General features: G+C 44.5%; 5 protein-coding genes across 6 annotated transcripts; 3 read left to right on the top strand and 2 right to left on the bottom strand.

Annotated features, from left to right (window-relative positions):
* Positions 1-233: 233 nt before the first annotated feature.
* LOC108046664 (peptidyl-prolyl cis-trans isomerase sig-7) lies at positions 234-2,367 on the top strand. Of its 2 annotated transcripts, none has more exons than XM_017126507.2 (2): positions 234-1,950; positions 2,015-2,367. In XM_017126507.2, exons 1-2 carry the CDS (start codon positions 317-319, stop codon positions 2,340-2,342), a joined length of 1,962 nt encoding a protein of 653 aa, XP_016981996.2. In that variant the 5' UTR covers positions 234-316; the 3' UTR covers positions 2,343-2,367. The 2 variants fall into 2 exon arrangements, with proteins under 2 accessions (XP_016981996.2, XP_016981997.2); XM_017126508.2 differs by having other exon boundaries at positions 234-1,957; positions 2,015-2,079.
* Positions 2,340-3,088, bottom strand: LOC108046665 (complex III assembly factor LYRM7). Its single transcript, XM_017126509.1, has 4 exons — positions 2,981-3,088; positions 2,786-2,929; positions 2,639-2,720; positions 2,340-2,576 (listed from the first exon to the last, which is right to left on the bottom strand). Exons 1-4 carry the CDS (start codon positions 2,999-3,001, stop codon positions 2,410-2,412), a joined length of 414 nt encoding a protein of 137 aa, XP_016981998.1. The 5' UTR covers positions 3,002-3,088; the 3' UTR covers positions 2,340-2,409.
* A 384-nt stretch (positions 3,089-3,472) lies between these two features.
* On the top strand, positions 3,473-12,292 carry LOC108046644 (protein Lilipod). Its single transcript, XM_017126474.2, has 8 exons — positions 3,473-3,927; positions 8,345-8,469; positions 8,570-8,709; positions 8,779-9,009; positions 9,161-9,229; positions 10,477-10,970; positions 11,028-11,259; positions 11,315-12,292. The coding sequence occupies exons 1-8, from the start codon at positions 3,853-3,855 to the stop codon at positions 11,521-11,523; spliced, it is 1,575 nt and encodes a 524-aa protein (XP_016981963.1). The 5' UTR covers positions 3,473-3,852; the 3' UTR covers positions 11,524-12,292.
* LOC108046645 (tetratricopeptide repeat protein 12) lies at positions 9,259-10,466 on the bottom strand. The gene is given in 3 exon segments (XM_017126477.2): positions 9,259-9,484; positions 9,536-9,658; positions 9,710-10,466. Coding segments are annotated over 3 exon segments (756 nt in total). The 5' UTR covers positions 10,117-10,466.
* Positions 12,293-12,763: 471 nt separating the features above from the next.
* LOC108046633 (protein polybromo-1) lies at positions 12,764-18,085 on the top strand. Its single transcript, XM_017126457.2, has 4 exons — positions 12,764-13,801; positions 13,870-15,461; positions 15,525-16,977; positions 17,045-18,085. Exons 1-4 carry the CDS (start codon positions 12,853-12,855, stop codon positions 18,010-18,012), a joined length of 4,962 nt encoding a protein of 1,653 aa, XP_016981946.1. The 5' UTR covers positions 12,764-12,852; the 3' UTR covers positions 18,013-18,085.
* Positions 18,086-18,662: the final 577 nt, after the last annotated feature.

The following is an 18,662-nucleotide window of genomic DNA, read 5'->3' on the forward strand; positions in this document are numbered from 1 at the left end:
ATTACTATGCCAGTTAAACAGGTATTTAAATTTCTCGACACAAATATTTATTTGTTTAAATAATGCTAGACTATAGGTAAGGCAAAGTATTTACATAGCCACATCTTCAGCAAATCTTTGGTTATTATTTTAATAATGTTTTGAAATCCATGTTTTTTATTTTTTATTTCAGTTCACATTATGAGCTTAGCTGCCGATATATTTTTAAAATTGCCCCATCACTAGCAGTAGCCCATCCCTAAAGGAAAGATCATCTTTGGTTTGTACAGAAATTGTGTTTTCATTCGATTATTGCCGGTATTTGTTAATCCTCGCCATGTCTGTGGTGATAGAAACCACTTTGGGCGACCTGACCGTCGACTTGTTCACCAAAGAACGGCCCATCGCCTGCTTGAACTTCTTGAAGTTGTGCCGGCTGAAGTACTACAACTACAATCTTTTCCACACGGTGCAGCAGGGCTTCATCGCACAAACCGGCGATCCCAGTGGTGCCGGAGACGGAGGCTCCTCCATTTGGGGCGTGGTGGAGGGTCTGCAGAAGCGCTTCTTCGAGGCGGAGTATCTGCCCAAAATCCCGCACTCCAGCGCAGGAATGCTGTCTCTAGTCAGTGCTGGCAAGAATCTTGTGGGCTCCCAGTTCTTCTTCACACTGGGCGAGAATCTGTCGTCGCTGGATGGCAGCCACTGTGTTATTGGTGAGGTGGTGGAAGGTCACGAGGTGCTGCGCAAGCTGAACGACGCCATTGTAGACGATGGCTTCCGGCCCTACCAGGACATCCGCATCACACATACAGTGGTGCTGGAGGATCCGTTTCCCAATCCCCGCGGCCTTCAGGCTCCCAGTCGATCGCCTTCGCCCAGTGCGGAGCGCCTGCAGAACGGACGCATAGCTGCCGACGAGGATATCGACGATACGGATGGCATGACCATGGAGGAGCTGCAGGAGATGCTGGCCGAACGGGAGGCTAAGGCGCGAGCCACAATTCTCGAGATTGTCGGTGATCTGCCTGATGCGGACATGGCCCCTCCAGAAAACGTTCTCTTCGTGTGTAAACTTAATCCTGTAACCACTGACGATGATCTGGAGATAATTTTCAGTCGTTTTGGCGTGGTTAAAGGATGCGAAGTGATTCGCGACCGCAAGACAGGTGACTCCCTGCAGTACGCCTTCGTGGAGTTCGAGGACCAGAAATCTTGCGAGGCGGCCTATTTCAAAATGGACAATGTTCTTATCGACGATCGTCGTATCCACGTGGACTTCTCGCAGTCCGTTTCGAAGGTCACATGGCGGGGCAAAGGACGAGGCATTGTCGGCGACGAGGAAAAACTGGACTTTGACAATTTACGGGATAACAACGATCGCAGGAAACCCAACAACACTAGCCGGGGCCGAACGGACGACCACAGAGATCGTAAGCGGTCTGAGAATCCAAGAAGCAGAATGAGCTCTGCGGAGCGGCGAACGGCGAGGGAGCAGCGCCACCAGGAGCAGAATAAACGAGACGATCGAAACAGTTTTCGAAGACGATCAGCATCCAGGGAACCAAAAGATCGACGGCGCTCTAGGTCAAGAAATCCAGACAATAGACAAGCCAGGGATAACTTAGATCAAAGGCGTTTCAATGATCGAGAGCAAGGAAATCGTAATAATAGAAGACCTTCAAGGTCAAGGGATCTGACACAAAGAAGGCGATCTAGATCAAATGACCGAGTAGAAAGAAGACGTTCTGGGTCAAGGGAACGAAATGAAAGAAGACGCTCTAGGCCAAAAGGTGAAAACGAACGAAGACGCTCTAGGTCTAGAGACCAAATAGACAAAAGGCAACCTCAATCACAAGATAGCCATAATCGCAGACGGCATACCTCGCCTCAAGACAGAAGGCGCAACGAAAATGGAGGTGGTCCGTACAGAAAAACAGGAAAAAACCAAGGAAGATCACCAGAGCGAAGGTAAAAGGTCTATAACCAATTTGTAGTTTGTCAATTTTAATCCCACAAATGCATTTTTTTACAGACCGCAATCCAGAGATCGTGATGAACATAGGCTCAATAGAAATTCAAGCCGGAAGCAGAGCCCCAACGGGAAGCGCAAACTTTCAGTGTCCGTGGAAAAGAACAAAAAGCCATCTAAGAAATCGAAGCGGCCAGCTAGCAGCAGTTCAGACTCCAGCGAAAGCTCCTCGGAATCCGAAAGCGAATCTGACACCACATCTTCAGATAGTTCCGACAGCTCCAGCAGTTCCTCCTCATCGGACGAGCGCAGCAAGCGCAAGAAGAACAAAAAATCCAAGCAGAAGTCGAAGGGCAGTCACAAGTCGAAAAAGAAACAACATAGAAAATAAACATAAATGAAATTATTGAACAAAACAGAAGCATCTGAACTACGGCTGAATAATTTATATAATAGTTCTATTTGTTGCGGGCCTGAACCTCGGATTCCAGAGCCGCCATCGCAGCTCCACCGCAGCATCCTTCCGTGTTCTTTTCCCCGCGTCGCCTGCGTGGTTTCTCGATGACTGCGTCGGGATTGAACACCACATTGTCCAGTCGTGTCGTCTCCGGCGTAATCCTCAGTTCTAAAATCAAAAGATTCCAAGATTTAAGTTTGGCGCGCTCGTTTATGTAATGCCCCACTGACCATAAACATCGTTCTCCTTCTTTTGGGCTTGGATGACGTTCGTGCGCAGCTCCAGGTCCACATCCTGCGCGAGTTTGATCATCTGTGGGATACCAAATAGTAATAAATGGACAAAATAAATAAAAAAGAGGTAAAATTCCAGTAAACCTTTTGAATCTCATCCTCGCTAGTTTCGCTGCGATTGTGCAGGAAAGATTCGTTGATTTTCAGTCGACCTGCTGCGAGAGCGTTGACATCGCCTTGGAACACGTACTGCCGTGTGCGATGGAGTTTCTTGAAGGCACTGAGCACCTGGAAGGCATGGCTATTGACTATTTATTAATTGTTTTTGTGTAAGCTTACCTGTCGCCGCAAGTTGGACATTTTTGTATGGTAAAACAATGACAGGGTTGACAGGTTTCACAAGCTTTCGGTAGTTTTTTCAGTATATATTTTACGATTGCAGTTTTTTGGCGGTGATTTATTTATTATTATTATTCATTTATTACAGCTTATTTTCAGAAATTTTAGCAATTTTACAATCAGAATTGTATATTTTTTATACAGCAGCTCTGTAAGCTATATTAAACAGTTTTATAAATATTTCTCACTCCTTTTACTTTTATGTTTTTCTTCATGTATTTCGGTAGACTAGCAAACATTTTATATAATGATCAAAGTGCAGTTTAAATGGGGTTAATAGTGAGTTATAACTGGAGTAAAATCGTTAACAGTGCTGTAGTAGGATTTTAAATAATCGTTAGAGGTTGCAAACATCTTATACGCCCTGACAAACATCGATATTACCTATGTTCTGAAAACATCGATGTCATCGTTGTTGGCATCGGTGGTGTTTCACCTCTATCCCAACGAAGTTTTTTCATAGAAATAGTTGAACGTTTCGGTCGCAAATCGGCGCGAATTATTAAAGAAAAGTAGTGGCTTAGTGGCTAGTGCAAATCGGGACGGAAAGAAATGCGGCAGTAAATGGTTAACTGAGTTCACAATAACCGTGTGAAATCAGGCAGTGTGGTGCCGCGACGATCTTAATTCAAGAAAAACCTCCCGGAGCGACGATACAATAGAATTTCGAGGAACTTCGGGCTGCCCATTGGAATTCACCAGCCAACTGGCGACTGTCAAAAATATATGTTAAATTTTAAAGTGAAGCGTGCGTTAGACTAAAAAAAGGAAAACTGGCTACCAGCGACAAACTGTCCACTTTTTTCGTGGCCATGGACGAGGAGGATGAGGAGGAGGTCACGGATCTGAAGCTGCAATTGTTCCACAATACAGTACGCGAGCACATTGTAAGTGGCTTTTATCACTCTACCGTCATCTTCATCCCCTTTCCACCACCCAAAACTTCCCACCCCACTACTGAAAATAAAAACAACAACAAATCAGGGCGCAGCTGTCCCTTTTGTTGTTGTTCTAACTGTACATGTGGCTCGCCCTGTGAAGTAAACGCACGTACGACTCCTTAAATTACACACTTTGCCTTTTGATAAACAGAAATCAGTTGGAACCTCCACAGAAATTTATTTGTTTATGGTCTGTTATCGGATTCGGACAATGCTACTCAGCAGTTTCAGCGCCTGCGTTTGGGCTTTGTGTATATTTATTATGGGTGATTATCGGGGGAGGAAGTGGCGGCGGCGATAGAGACCAGCCACTCTCTTCTTGCACTTTCTATTTGGGCTGCGAAAATTATCACGCAGACAACCAAAAAGATACCCACACGGACACCTGTTGTTAATCAGAAAGTTTAAACATAATCGAAGATTCGACGGTTCGATACTTGGTAAAAATAACGGATGGGTAATATTAAGTTGTGCCATTAGGATCTTAGCTTTTAAATTCGTATTTACAATACAAATACAAAATCAATCTTTTAATACATTTAATTTACTAATTGTCATTAATGTATTATTAATCTATTATATTATGAATTGTAATCATTCTATTATTGAATATAATCATGTATAGTTAGTTTTAAAGTTATTAATGCAAATTGATTTAGTAGGTTATAAACATTGCAACAAATTAAATCGGGCAAACTCATACAAAATCATTGACTCATGAATGCAATACTTGCCTTAAATAATTAAGTTAATTTGTTCCGAAATGTTAAGTTATTAAATTTATTGATTTGCTATTAGGAGAAAGAAATGCTCCTAAAATAGATTGGTAAAATAAAAATAAACTCTACTTAATAAATAATATCTATTCCGTTAGGGTTTCGGGTAGTCAGAAAAGTTCAACTGGCAGAACTTGCAATGTAAATCAAAATTACGCGGTTGAAACAAACAAAGGCAAAAATAGCAAAAGCAACAAGTGAAAGTGTTTCACTCGAGCTACTATTTATAGACATTTTGGGCGTGTAATAACAGAAAGCAGAGATTTATGTATACCACAGACTGCACCATATAAATACACATGTTTATTTGATTGCGCAAGGCATTAATTTCCTTTTGTAAAAATTTCATTAAATACTCAACACTTTGCTGGCCAGATTTCAAGTGCACGGCTAGTGGTCACGATTTTATTCCGTCTGGGACTTTGAATGAGTCTGCCGTCGCGAGCAGCTGTTTTATTTTGTTTAAACAATAGCAGACGAGGCGTTTAACACATTTAAAACAGTATGAATAAACTTGCCTAGAAGCATACATATGCATGTCGTTTTTTATGCCTCTGATGACATTTACTTCTATAAATACACACATTTCTTTTATTTAGAGAATATGTGATGGGCCTGTAGAACTGTTGAGCTGGTTCTGCCTGGTCCAGGAAATGGAAACCGGTTTTTGTCAGTGGTTCTTGTTGCATCGGACTGCCGAAAATTGAATAATTCGTCGCCGAATGTGGGTCAAACTCCGAGTACGTGACGCGTGGGACTCTCCCAATGCGAATTTAATTATAAATAAATGTAAACAAGTCAAAGCCCTCATAAATAATGCAGGAATCTAATGCCAGACTGGAGCTCAAAGCACTTGTTCCAGAAATGGGGGTTCCGACTGTAAAGTAAGACGAAATAGTTGGGGAATGAGAACTGGTTGTGTAACTATGTTCTTTGGTTCTGTTCGTTGATAAGAAGAAAGGTCAATGAAAACGTTTTCAAAAAAGCGGCTTTATTTAGCCTTCTAAATGCAGCTCCTCTATTTTCCAACGTCCCCATTAAAAAATTCATTTCACTTGGAGTAATTAAAAACAATTGAGGCGACTCGCATCTGGTGTCTGATGTGTTTTAATACAGACCCAATGACTAAGCCTCTAAGAAGGGATAAAAACATTTTAAAAACTGTCACGCTCCAAAGATTACGATATATTGCACAAGTTTATTTTAAAATTGTTTTGGTTTATTATGAGCATTGTAAAATCTAACTTAAATGTCTATGTTAAATTTGGTTCTTTGACATATGCATATATATACCCGAGTATGCTACAACTATTGGGTAGAGAAAGAGCATAAATATTTCGTAGCCCATTCACCGGCAAAGTCGTCTGCAAAGCGAGCCAAAACCCGTCCGACTGGCAATCCCTCCTTCTGTCCCCTGCTTCTGGCTGCATTTTGGGCGTTGCTGCTATTAATAGCCAAGTCGTCGTCCACATTTAATGGGTGTGGTTTCCTCATGAGTTCATGTCAAGTCATTGACTCGATGTTTGCCTACGATCGCAGTGCACCTAATTTCGAGGCAAGAAGTCATTTAGTTTGGCCAAATCGCTTGGAGCGTGACAAATGCTGCTTGTTGCTCAGTGCACTTGCACGTTTTCCCGGCTGATAAGAGTTGAACAAAGCGGGCTCAATTCGTTTGCATTCAGGAATGCTCGCTATTTACATTTGCAATGCAAGTGTGTTGTGGGAACGACGCTCATATCGCTAGGTGTTTGTTGTCTACGTGTTCCAAGTTCAACACGTCATAGCCACAAAAACATTTCATAATTAAAAGATAGCTGAGAACACAGATACAAGTTTGATATAAAATCAAAATTCGGCGACAAATTGATAATTATTTAATATACAACATTTCTTTCTTTATTCTAAAGTAAAATATTTGTTATTCAACAAAGTCTAAGACCTTATACTTTTGATTCGAAGTGTATCTATATTTTTCCATGATCTACAATTGGGTTCTATAAATAAACGACGTTGATAGCAAGCGATTTGCGTCTCTATATTTAATTTAAGTATTTGACCAAATTTTTAGTTAGCTGTTAAAGAAAACTGTTTAAATATTAACTGTAGAATATAAAGATCTTAAATAAGGCTATTTAAAATAGCAGTCCTTAAATGAATAGAATATAATTTAATTTAAGTGATCTGATCAAAACCATGCAAAATGGGTTTAAAAGTTAATTGGAACTCGCGTTGTATAACGCATAAGAGTATCTCACAGATACCAGTAAACATGTCTCGGATAACAAACAATGAATAACAAAACAATGCAGGGACGTGAGTATAAATTAATTGTTTTTTGCTCTCTCTGCGAATTTTGTACGTTTTTTGCCAGCTAGAACATGAAAAGTATCTTTCGTTAATGATTTATTTGTGTGCCTAGTCTTGTGTCTATTTATTTACGCTTTGTTTTGTTTTCGTTTTTCGCATACTCACATACTCCACAAATATGATGTGTGCCATATGATTGGCATCTATTTCGTGGCCATAAATAATAGATGACCACCAGTTTGTGGGTCCAACATTTGGGAAATCGCTGATACAGATTCAGATTTCGGACTACTTGAATTTCATTTAACAAGACTGTGGATAATCACATAGTGTTTGAAGTGCTGACATTCATTGGGCTTTATATGACCGCTATCGGTCTAGTTGTTATCAAATGTTTCGGGTTTTGTCGTCGGCCACTGATAAGCTTTCTATTTGACCTTTGTTCGCAGAAGAAAAGTAGCTATATAGGCTTAATTGGCGGTCATATTTAACCATGGATTGCTTATTTTTTTATGATGATATAGGATTGCAACCAACTTGCATGATTGCTTGGACGCATTAGTTAGCTAAAAACTTGTTAGAACTTATTTTTAAAATACAGCCGGAAATGAAAAACATATGTACCCTTGCCTTCCAAACTCAAAATTTCAAATCATTGTGCCAATATTTTCGGTGATAAGACCCTGAGACACTTAAAACAGCAGACTTTGCCACCCAACTGAATCATGCTTGTGTATAAGTATCAACAATTAAACTATTCACTTTAATCTAATACAGATTTTCCCAAATTTACTCTTCTAAAAATATTGTGGGTAATGTGCACACAGTTGGTGGCAACCAGAATGAAACATATTTATAAAACAAAACAAAAGAAATGCGTGGGTGTCTATGTTTACTTTTTGACATTTGTATAAACACAAGTAAATGTGGGGAAATGTGTTATGAAACCCACAATAAAATAAAACAAGGCATTAGTTGCAGGTGTACAAAAATACGTATCTATCGAATAAAAAACCCAGAAATGCGTCTATATTTACTTCGGTTTTAACTTGTTTTTCTAAGCAAATTGGGGAGTATGTTTGGCTAATGATAATGAAAAGTTGCAGATGTTAAAATGAATAAAGTTGTGTGGTTTTTAGGCACTTTTATATATAGAAAAATCTGAGAAAAAATGCAGGTGTTCATCTTGAACTTAAAGTTTGCTTCTGGCATCTATCCACTTATTAAAATGAAAAGATTATTTTTTTACCATCTTCAATTGTTTTTTTTGTTCTTTTTAGATATTCCTGCTACTGATCATCTTGCTGTACTTCAGCTCGTATGTGGTTGTCTCACGTTTTCGGCGACGCGATCGTGACGATCTCTATTCGAATGACGAGGACGAGGTGCTGGTCTATCGCATAAGGTAAGGCATCCAACGGTCAACAGCCTGTGTCGCTAATTGCCGAGTCACTTGAGTGCATTCGCCATAATGAATGGATTTTGTTTTAAACCCCATCTCCCAGCTTTTGGCTTTGCACATTCACACTGGCCGTGGCCGAAGGGGCCGCCATGCTGCTGCCCGTCTCCATCGCCAGCAACGAGGTGCTGCTCTTGTACCCCAACAGCTACTATGTGAAGTGGCTCAACAGTTCACTTATACAGGGTAAGTATTGAAAGAAAGAAACTACACTTTCCACCAATAAACCCTAACTAAAACTTATTTATTTTACAGGCTTGTGGAACCATGTATTTCTGTTCTCCAATCTATCACTGTTCATCTTCCTGCCATTCGTTTATTTGTTCTCGGAATCCACAGGATTTGTGGGTCACAAAAAGGGCATTCTGCCGCGCGTCTACGAAACCTTTACAGTATTCATGCTGATGGCCGTAATTGTCCTGGTACTAACTGCCGTCTTAAGTGCAGTCTTTGGCATTGAAAAGTTTCAATTCTTTTGGTTTCTAAGTGAGTATATGGGAATGCACGGGTGCGGAAGAGATTAATTGACATTGAAATTGCCATCCGCGCCCACGACAAGCCCATCCCCAAATTGGGATCGATTCTAGTGCACTATAATAACAATGCATTGCTAATTTCCGCTGTTTACGCTTCACAGATTTAGGCAGTGTTCACCTGCCGTTTCTTTATTCATGTGTCTCTTTTTTGGGCGTGATGCTTATGCTGAGTGAGTATGATGTGTAGAAATAAACTAATTCAAACGCTTTAAACTTCGTCCTCCAACTGCTTGATGTACTTGTCTATGTAGGCCACCTGGTTGGGATTATGCTCACGTGCCTTGGCCACGCTCTCCTCAAACTTGTCGTTCTGGTTTAAGCGCTTATACGCATTGGCCTGGTACAGCCAGGCACGCAGATTAGTCTCCTGCAGTTTCCCCAGCACGTATTGGCAGTCCTTTAGGGCGCGCTTGTAGTTGCGAAGCCTAAAAGATAGAATTAGTGTTGAGATAGCAATTTATAATATAATAACTCACTTGATATAGCACAAAGCGCGATTGTTGTAGGTTATAGCACTGTCCTTGACCTTAAGTATGGCCTTTTCGTAGTGGAGAATCGCCTTCTCGTATTTTTCGCTGCGGAAGGCTTCGTTTCCCTGGCTGGAGAAAGGATTTAATATTTAATGATTCAAGGCCGACCCTATTCCTTACGCTCTCTGCATCTCTGCCTCGTATTCGGACTTGGCACGTTTCTCGGCACGATCGTTGGCATCCCGCTCCACCTGCTCCTGGAAGCTCTGCTGGCTCATGACCTTGGCCTGCTTTTTATTGTCCTCTTCGACGGATTTCTTGTTGATCACTGTGCGATTTTGGCGCACTTTTACACGCACTTTGTCTACGTCCATGGTGTCAAAGTTGATCTTTTCCTTGGCCTCGCCATCTGCTCCTTTGTCTGCCTCCGAATCATCTTCAAGGGGGCCTTCGCTTTTCAATATAGTATCGATCTTTGCAAGAGTAGCCTCAAATTCGGCGAAATCGTCTCCGTCATTGCTGTTCAAGTTGCACGCCTTTAAAGTCGCCTTGAGCTGGTCTATGCCTTGATCTTTTCCTTCAGCCATTTTCAAGTTTTGGGAAATAGTTCTTAGTTCTTGGTTTGTTCAAATATAAATATGTTTCCAGTGCTCAGATCAGACTACAACTTATATGTTTACTAAGATGTCATAGAAACCAAATTACGTTTAGCACACAAAGCGAAAAACCTTTTAAATTAAATATTTGGGTGTTTCGAATATAATAGATGTATTAATTTATTAGAGGCTTCAGTAAATGTATATTTTGCAAACTTTTTAAGATGTTTTCAAACAGTTTTTGACTCTTTTATACTAATTTTAATAAACATTATGGAAGACAAGTTTGAAGTATTTTAAAGAATATTTTGTCAGTGTAGTAACCGGGACAACCCTCTTGTTTGCTTGCAGTTTGCACCCCCTGCGGCTTTGTGCGTCTGTTTGGCGTTGTTAACCAGGTGCTGGTGCGACCCATGCTGCTGCGCGACGTAAACGAGGAGTTGAGCGCCTTCTACATGGAGGAGGCTAGTGTGAAGCGAAAGCTGGCCCACATCGAGCTGCACAACGTGAGCATCTCGGATGCCGCAAACGGCGGTCGCCTGGCCAATAGGATTGGATTGGGACGTGGGCGCACCTTCTTTCCCAAGCCGCTGCTGCAGGCACATCTCTACCAGCGCAAGCCGATGGCCAGCGACGTGGGCGAGCTCAACGATAGACTGAGAGAACTGGACTCCGAGCGCAAGGAACTAGACAAGATGCGCAAGTCAAGCACCTTCCAGCGCACCTTCGTCTACCCGCTGGCCATGCTGCTGCTCCTCTTCTGCACGGGCGTCACCATTTTGTTGGTGGTACAGAACACGCTGGAGCTCCTTATAGGCATGAAGGCGCTTCCACTCAGCACAAGGGTAGGCTTAAATTAATATATGGTAATAAATTTTAACTAATATTGTTTTCTTATTTAGCAATTTACACTAGGCATCTCATCACTCTCGAAGCTGGGACCTTTTGGCGCCGGCCTGGAGGTGTGCCTCATCTTCTACTTGGGCGCCACCTCGGTGGTGGGCTTCTACAGCATGCCCTTCATGCAGAATGTGTGCCCCAAGCGACGGCAGACGTCGCTCCCTCAGCTAATGCTGAACTGTGGCTTCATGCTGGTTTTGTCCTCGGCGCTGCCGCTGCTCAGCAGGATCATAGGTAAGCAGACCAGATGACCAATGAGGCATATGTTATAATATTATTTCCCTTTCAGGCATTACAAACTTTGACCTGCTGGGCGACTTTGGGGCCATCGAGTGGCTGGGCAACTTCCAGATTGTGCTGCTCTATAACCTGGTCTTCGGGACCACCACTGCCCTGTGTCTGGCTAAGAAGTTCACGGCCACTGTGCGCCGTGAGCTGCGAGCCCGGTTAGTGGAGAACTATGTGCTCTTTACTAACTACATTAGCTTCATCAACTGATATTGGTGCAACCGACACGACAACGCGTTTTATGTCCACCGCTACCTGGTGAGACGCCTTGTCGAGTCGCCGCTGAAGAGCCTAACTAGTTTCTATACCAAGTATCGTAATCTTAGTCGTAAGCGCAGTCGCAATACCACCGCTAGTCGCAAGGCAAACGAAATGAACTGTTGAGGAATAAGCAAAACATGGGAGACAGGCAGCTGAAACTATATAATATACCTTTACATATGTTATATGATCACGCGTAGTTGTGCAGAACTGATACTAATATTTAAATGTTACGCTGTTTACTGTTGTGCTTAATTGTTGTACTTTATACAGAGTCCTCGAGGGGACCCGCATATCACCATGCCGCCAGTTGATGGAGAACTGTAGCACCCGTGTGCCAATATATATTTATTCGCAAAAACCTCGCCAATAATTGTCGTGTAAATAGATAATGTTATTGTGCAACATAAGCCACAGTCAACCGTTTGTAGTAGATGTAGGCTTATAATTCTTGTATTTCACTCTATCTGTTCTCGTTCAGAGTCAAGTGTTAAATTCCATTTCATACATGTTTTTTCGCTGTATATCTACGTATTTTTGAGTTATATATATAAGGTTTTAACAATGTTCCTTAAGCAGCGCATCGACTGAGGCGCCTTCATTTCATTTTATGCATACTCAACTCTGCAACCCAATATTCACACAATCACACACTTACAAGCGTCTTAAACTTATGTGATAAAATATAATAAACAACGCATTTTACTAAATTAATCGACATGTCATGGCTTTTTAATAACGCGCTTCCACATAGCTGCCGTTTTATCTGATTTTGGTTTTCTTGAACTCTTATTTCAGCCTGACATCGTTGTTCCTATTGGCTTGAATACCTTGTTGCCGTGGAGGAGCTGCAGTTTAAGGGGAAACTACCTACGATATTGCTGTGATTTACTGACTTTAAATAAAAGATTAATGAAGCTGCTAGGATAAATAAAGAATTTAAGAAAATATATTTTGTTGATGATATTTTATGGAAGTTATTCTCAGTTTAGGTAGTTATCAAAAATTAAAATAATTGTAATAGATGAAAATATAACTAAAATTTTAAGGAGGAAATATGTTCAGTAATTTAAATTCTATTTTCACCACTATGGGCACCACATTTTCGATTTCGATTACTCACCACCACAGCGATAGGCCCCCGGGCGATGTATCGCTTTTCGACTATCGCCACTAGTTTTTCGCACATCTCTGAAATTTTTTGTGGCATTTTTTGTGTGGTGGCGTCTTATTTTCCGATTTTTAGATTTTAATTGAACCGATCACAGGGGTAACACGATGCTGAGCCGTAAGCGCCGGGCGAGCAGCATCTCCAGCCGGCAGGACGAAGATCCGCTGCAGCTGGACGACTCGACGCCGGAGCAGTCGCCGGTGCAGCAGACCACGACACAATCGGCGCGAAAAAAGCGCCGCCTCGACCCCACGGAACTCTGCCAGCAGTTGTATGACTCCATAAGGAACATCAAGAAGGAGGATGGCTCCATGCTGTGCGACACCTTCATCCGGGCGCCCAAGCGCCGCCAGGAGCCCTCCTACTATGACGTGGTGGTGAATCCCATCGATCTGCTCAAGGTGCAGCAGAAGCTGAAAACGGACTCCTACGACGACCTAGACGACCTGATGGCCGACCTAGAGCTCCTTATTGGCAATGCCAAGGCGTTCTACAAGCCGGACAGTTGCGAGCACCAGGACGCGGTCTCCTTGTGGCAGCACATCCAGGCGCAGAGGCAGCGCATCATGGAGGCCAATGGCCTGGCGGAGGAAGAGCCGCGTGCCAGACGCATTTCACGGCAAGTGCGCCGGATGACGAGCAGCACGGAACCAGGCCTCGATGGAATGGATGACGAGTACAACCAGTACGAGGAGCTCTTTGCCTCCATTATGACTGCCTCCGATCCCGTGGGCGATCGGGCCATGCACCGTATGTTCCAGCTGCTGCCTTCGAAGAAAATCTACCCCGACTACTACGATGTGATCGAGCACCCCATTGACTTGCGGCTGATTGCGACCAAAATACAAATGAACGCCTACTCCTCGCTAGTGGAAATGGAGAGGGATCTGCTGCAGATGACTAAGAACGCGTGTTTGTTCAACGAGCCAGGCTCGCAGATCTACAAGGACGCCAAGGCCCTGAAACGCATCTTTACGCAGCGGCGTATCGAGCTGGAGACGGGCAAGGGCAAGCTGGCCAAGAGGATAAAGAGCTTGTCCAGTGCGGCAATTGCTGGTGAGAATCATAACTAGGAATAACTATTATTCTCCAATAAACATTATATCTCTGTTTGGTTTTTCCAGCACTAAAAGAAGAGGTGGACAGCTCGGACGACGAGGAGACGAGCAAAAAGGGAGAGGGTCCCATGTGGGCGCTTTTTGATCACCTGTACAATGCACCAGGAACTTCCGAGCACCCTGGCGTAACTGGCCCACCGCTGGGCAACTTCCTGTGGAAACTGCCAGTGCGTCGCTTCCACCCCGAGTACTTTGAGCTAATCAAACGTCCCATCTCCATGAGCCAGATCCACACGAAGCTGAAAAAGGGCGACTATGCGAACATCAGTGATCTCACCGCCGATCTGTACCTAATGCTGGACAATGCCAAAAAGGCGTTTCCTCCTTCCCATCGCACGCACAAAGATGCTCTGAAAATGTTGAAGCTTATGAACGCCAAGCTAGTGGAGGAATCGCTGGAGGAGACGAGCGATCTGGATGAGGAAGACGCAGACGATATAGAAACCGAGGTCTTTACGGCGAACTCGCAACCGGAGAGGCGCAAGCCGGGCAGACCGCGCGTGAACTCCAACTCCAACTCGAATGCTTCTCACACGCCAAACAACTCGAATTCACCCAAAACAAACCGCATTGCCATCAATGCTGCAATTAAAAAGAAGATTCTGAGCATACAGAAATATCTGGTGGACTACTCTTTGGGCAATCGTCGGCCCATCGAAATGTTTATGGAGAAACCGCCGCGAAAGATTTATCCGGACTACTATGATATCATCCAGAATCCCATTGACATGAATACCATTGAACACAATATCCGCACCGATCGCTATGCTGCCGTAGAGGACGTGGTGTCGGACTACCGACTCATGTTCTCCAACTGCCGGCAGTACAATGAGGAAGGTTCTAACATATACGAGGATGCCAACACTCTTGAACGAGCCCTAAACGAAAAGCTGAAGGAGTTTCCGGGTCTGGTGGAGGTCAAGAAGACCCAGCAAAAGTACAGCAAGGTGGGCAGGAAGCTAAAGACCGCTCTGATTACGGATCGTCTTTGGCAGTTTTACGAAACAGTGCGGGAGTACCAGGAGCCCAAAGGCAAGAGGCAGCTATCGCTCATATTCACCAAGCTGCCGTCGAAGAACGAGTATCCGGACTACTATGACATTATTAAGGAACCGATCGATATGGAGCGCATTGCTCAGAAACTGAAACAGGGCGCTTACGAGAGCTTAGACGACTTGGCTGCCGATTTCCTCCTAATGCTGGAGAATGCCTGCAAGTACAATGAACCAGACTCGCAGATCTACAAAGATGCCCTGGTGCTCCAGCAACTGACGCTGCAGCTGAAGCAACAACTTCGCACGGAGCGCGATTCTCTTCCGGATGTTCCCCTGGCCGTGCAGGAGCTCTTCCTCACACTGTTCACCACTCTTTACAATCACCAGGACGAGGAGGGTCGCTGCTACTCGGACTCCCTGGCTGAATTGCCCGAGTACGATGAGCAGGGCGAAGGACCCAAGGTGCGCGGCATCTCGCTGGATCTCGTGAAGCGAAGGCTGGACAAAGGAGCTTACAAGCGATTGGATATCTACCAGGAAGATATATTCGCTTGTTTGGAGCGGGCAAGGAAATTGTCGCGTACAGATTCGGATATATTTCAGGTTAGTAACTAATTGAAAATGAAAATTCCTTAATAAACACATAATTACTGTTCATCCTTCCAGGACTCCATTGAGCTGCAGACTTATTTCATCCGCAAGCGGGACGAACTTTGCAAGGATACTCTCAGTTCACCCGCTCTCACTTTTACCCTTGAGCGCCTTTTATCCGATGTGGAGGTAAGTCGACAGCAAAAGGCGCAACAAGAGGAGCAGGACCAGGAGCAGGAAAAGGAAAAGGACGAGTTCAACGCCGCCAAGGGTGAAAGCATGACAATAAATCAGCAGGTATTCTCCCCTGGCGATTATGTTTACGTCCAGATGCCGGAAAACAAGATACCATCGATAGCCAGCATCGAGCGCCTGTGGACATCGCCCACCAATGAAAAACTGATGCAGGCCTCAATCTTCGTTCGGCCACACGAAACGTACCATGTAACCACTCGCAAGTTCCTCGAGAAGGAGGTGTTCAAGAGCGGTCTCTCGCAGACCATCTCAATGGATAAGGTGCTGGGCATGTGCTATGTGATGAACATCAGGGATTACATCAAGATGCGCCCGGAAAAGCTGCCCGAGAAAGATGTTTTCGTGTGCGAGTCTCGGTACAACATCCAGGGTCGCTGTTTCAAGAAACTCAAAAACTGGCCGCCAAACCGCGAGGGCAGTTCGGTGAAATTCGTACCGCGCGAGCAGCCGTTGGAGCTGAAGCGCGTGATGTCCGTGTTTAAGGAGCGTTTGGAAAAGCACAAGGGCGAATTGGAGGAGCTTAAACTCCAAGAGACGCTGGTCGAGAAGGAGAAACCGAATGTGTCTTGTGATCCGCCGCTAAATGCTGAGAATAACAGCACCTACTACCAGCAGTACAACACAGTCTGCAGTGGGGCCATTAAAACCGGGGACTTTGTGTACGTCGCCACCCAAACCGGGAAGCAGTCGGTGGCCCAAGTGCAGCAGATATGGGAGCAAAATGGAAAGTCCTACTTTAAGGGCCCATGGCTGCTGCCCCCCAGCGAAACTACTCCTGGTTTGGGCAAGCAATTCTTCCGCCAGGAGCTGCTGCTGAGCACCGTCGAGGAGGTCAGTCCGGTGGTGGGTGTTGTGGGTCGCTGCGCCGTCCTTGAGTACGCCGAATTTATTAGCTCCCGGCCCACGGAGATTTCCGAGAGCGATGTATACATCTGCGAGTCCGTCTACGACGAACTGAAAAAGGCTCTTCGCAAGTTGGCCGCCGGCAGTTTGCGCAAATTTCAGCATAGTCCTGCCGTCACCGAGGACGAGATCTTCTATTTTAAGACTCCAATCAAGCCCTCTAAGGACGTGAAAAACGAGATAAACGAGCTGGGCATGCTGGAGGATTCGATGGATGGGGATACGCCCTCACTGAGCTCTGACATTGCTGCCATGTCCTCGCCGGCTCCTTCAGTGAACTCCACGCCACTGACCTCCAAAGTAAAGGCCGCCAAATCGGCTAAAAAGTGTCTTACTGGCTACATTCTCTATTCCAGTGAAGTCAGAAAAGGTTAGATAAACTTAATTGCTGATTCGTAGAGCTTTCCAAGTCTAAGTCACCATTTTTATATTTTTAGGCATTTGCCAGAGCAATCCCGAAGCCTCCTTTGGCGACATATCCCGCATGGTGGGCACCGAGTGGAAGAATCTCCCCTCCAGCGTCAAACAGAGCTGGGAGGATCGGGCGAGCAGGCAGAACGAGGAGACGGCGGCTATGCGCCGCGAGTTGGACGACGCCCAGAACAGCGCCAGTCCCTCGCCCCAAGTGTCGCAGGATGGCTCCAGCCAGGTGCTTACCTTCGAGTGCCAGTGGGACAAGTGTGACTTTCAGTTCGAGGAGCTGGGCGACTGCACGGAGCATTGTATGTCCGATGCCACGGGTCACATTCAGCGCAATCCACAGGCGGGTGTGGAGATCGAGTATATCTGTCTGTGGCGCAACTGCCCACGCATTAAGAAATCCACGCAGGCCTTCCCCAATGTCCTGCGCCTCACCAAGCATGTGCGCGAAGTTCACCTGAGCAAGTGCGGCAAGCCGGTGGCGGTGGCAGACCGCAGCAAGAACTTTGTGCCGCGTCGTCCGAAGCATGCTTCGCTGGCCACAACAGTGCCCATCCCGCCCAGCCTCGCGCAATCGCCACGCGGTCCGACCAATCTAGATGCCGTACAGATCCAGCAGCAACAGCAGCATAACGTCCATCAACAGCAGCAGATGCAGCAGCAAACGATAGTGCTGGGACCGCCGCCGGAACCACTGTTCGTGACCGTGCCACCGCGCACCACTCGCGTCATCCACTCGGAGGCGTACATCAAGTACATCGAGAGCCTGCAGACCGGCAGCCACCTGAACGTCGCCACCTGCAACAACAGCTGGCGGCGGGCGCTGACGCACGTCACCCCGGCACAAGTGGTGGCCAAGGCGCCGCTACCCGAGCAATGGATCGGACCCAATCTTCGCGACCAGGGCAACGTGGTGCAGGCACTGTGCCACCTGCGCAACTTTATGGTCGACGACGTACTCCAAATACGGCGCAGCTGCAACTAGCCAATAGTAATCCTATAAGCCCAAAGCGTTTCGAGTTCCATGTTAAAATACATCAGAAACAAATTAAATCAAATCAAGTCTGTATTGATGGGCACGGGTTTCGCTTTTGGTTTTCCTAATAAATTATGCTAAGATCTATGACCTAATGTACATATGCGTGTATGTGCTTACCAGACTATCTGTGCTATCATATCTTTATTTATATAGTTAAGTTCATCAGATGAAACTGACAGCAAATCGCGAATATTTTATTTTCTCTATAATACCTATGGAATTTTAAAGATCACCATAAAAATGTGTTATCATATGACAATTTAAAGCTCAAATTTATTAAAAATGGAAGTAATAAGTATGCAAGATAATTTATTGTTTTTAATAGAACATGTAATTAAGATTTTTACACTTCGATAATATTTATTGTCATTGAATGCCTTATAAAAACTATGCGAGTATTTATTTCGAATTCATTTGAAATTATAACCATTTCCCCTTCTTAAAAGTTTTGAATACTTATTAATTTCTTTTTATTATTTCTTAATATTTCCAAGTATTTTACATTAATTCCCTTTGAATGTCGCGTATACGCCCCTGAGTTCGCATACGTGGTTTGTTATCAGTTTGTTGTGGCGCTGACGTCATGGCAACTCTAG

This window comes from Drosophila rhopaloa, unplaced genomic scaffold, assembly GCF_018152115.1.
Source record: "Drosophila rhopaloa isolate 14029-0021.01 unplaced genomic scaffold, ASM1815211v1 contig_167, whole genome shotgun sequence".
NCBI classification, from domain to species: domain Eukaryota; kingdom Metazoa; phylum Arthropoda; class Insecta; order Diptera; family Drosophilidae; genus Drosophila; species Drosophila rhopaloa.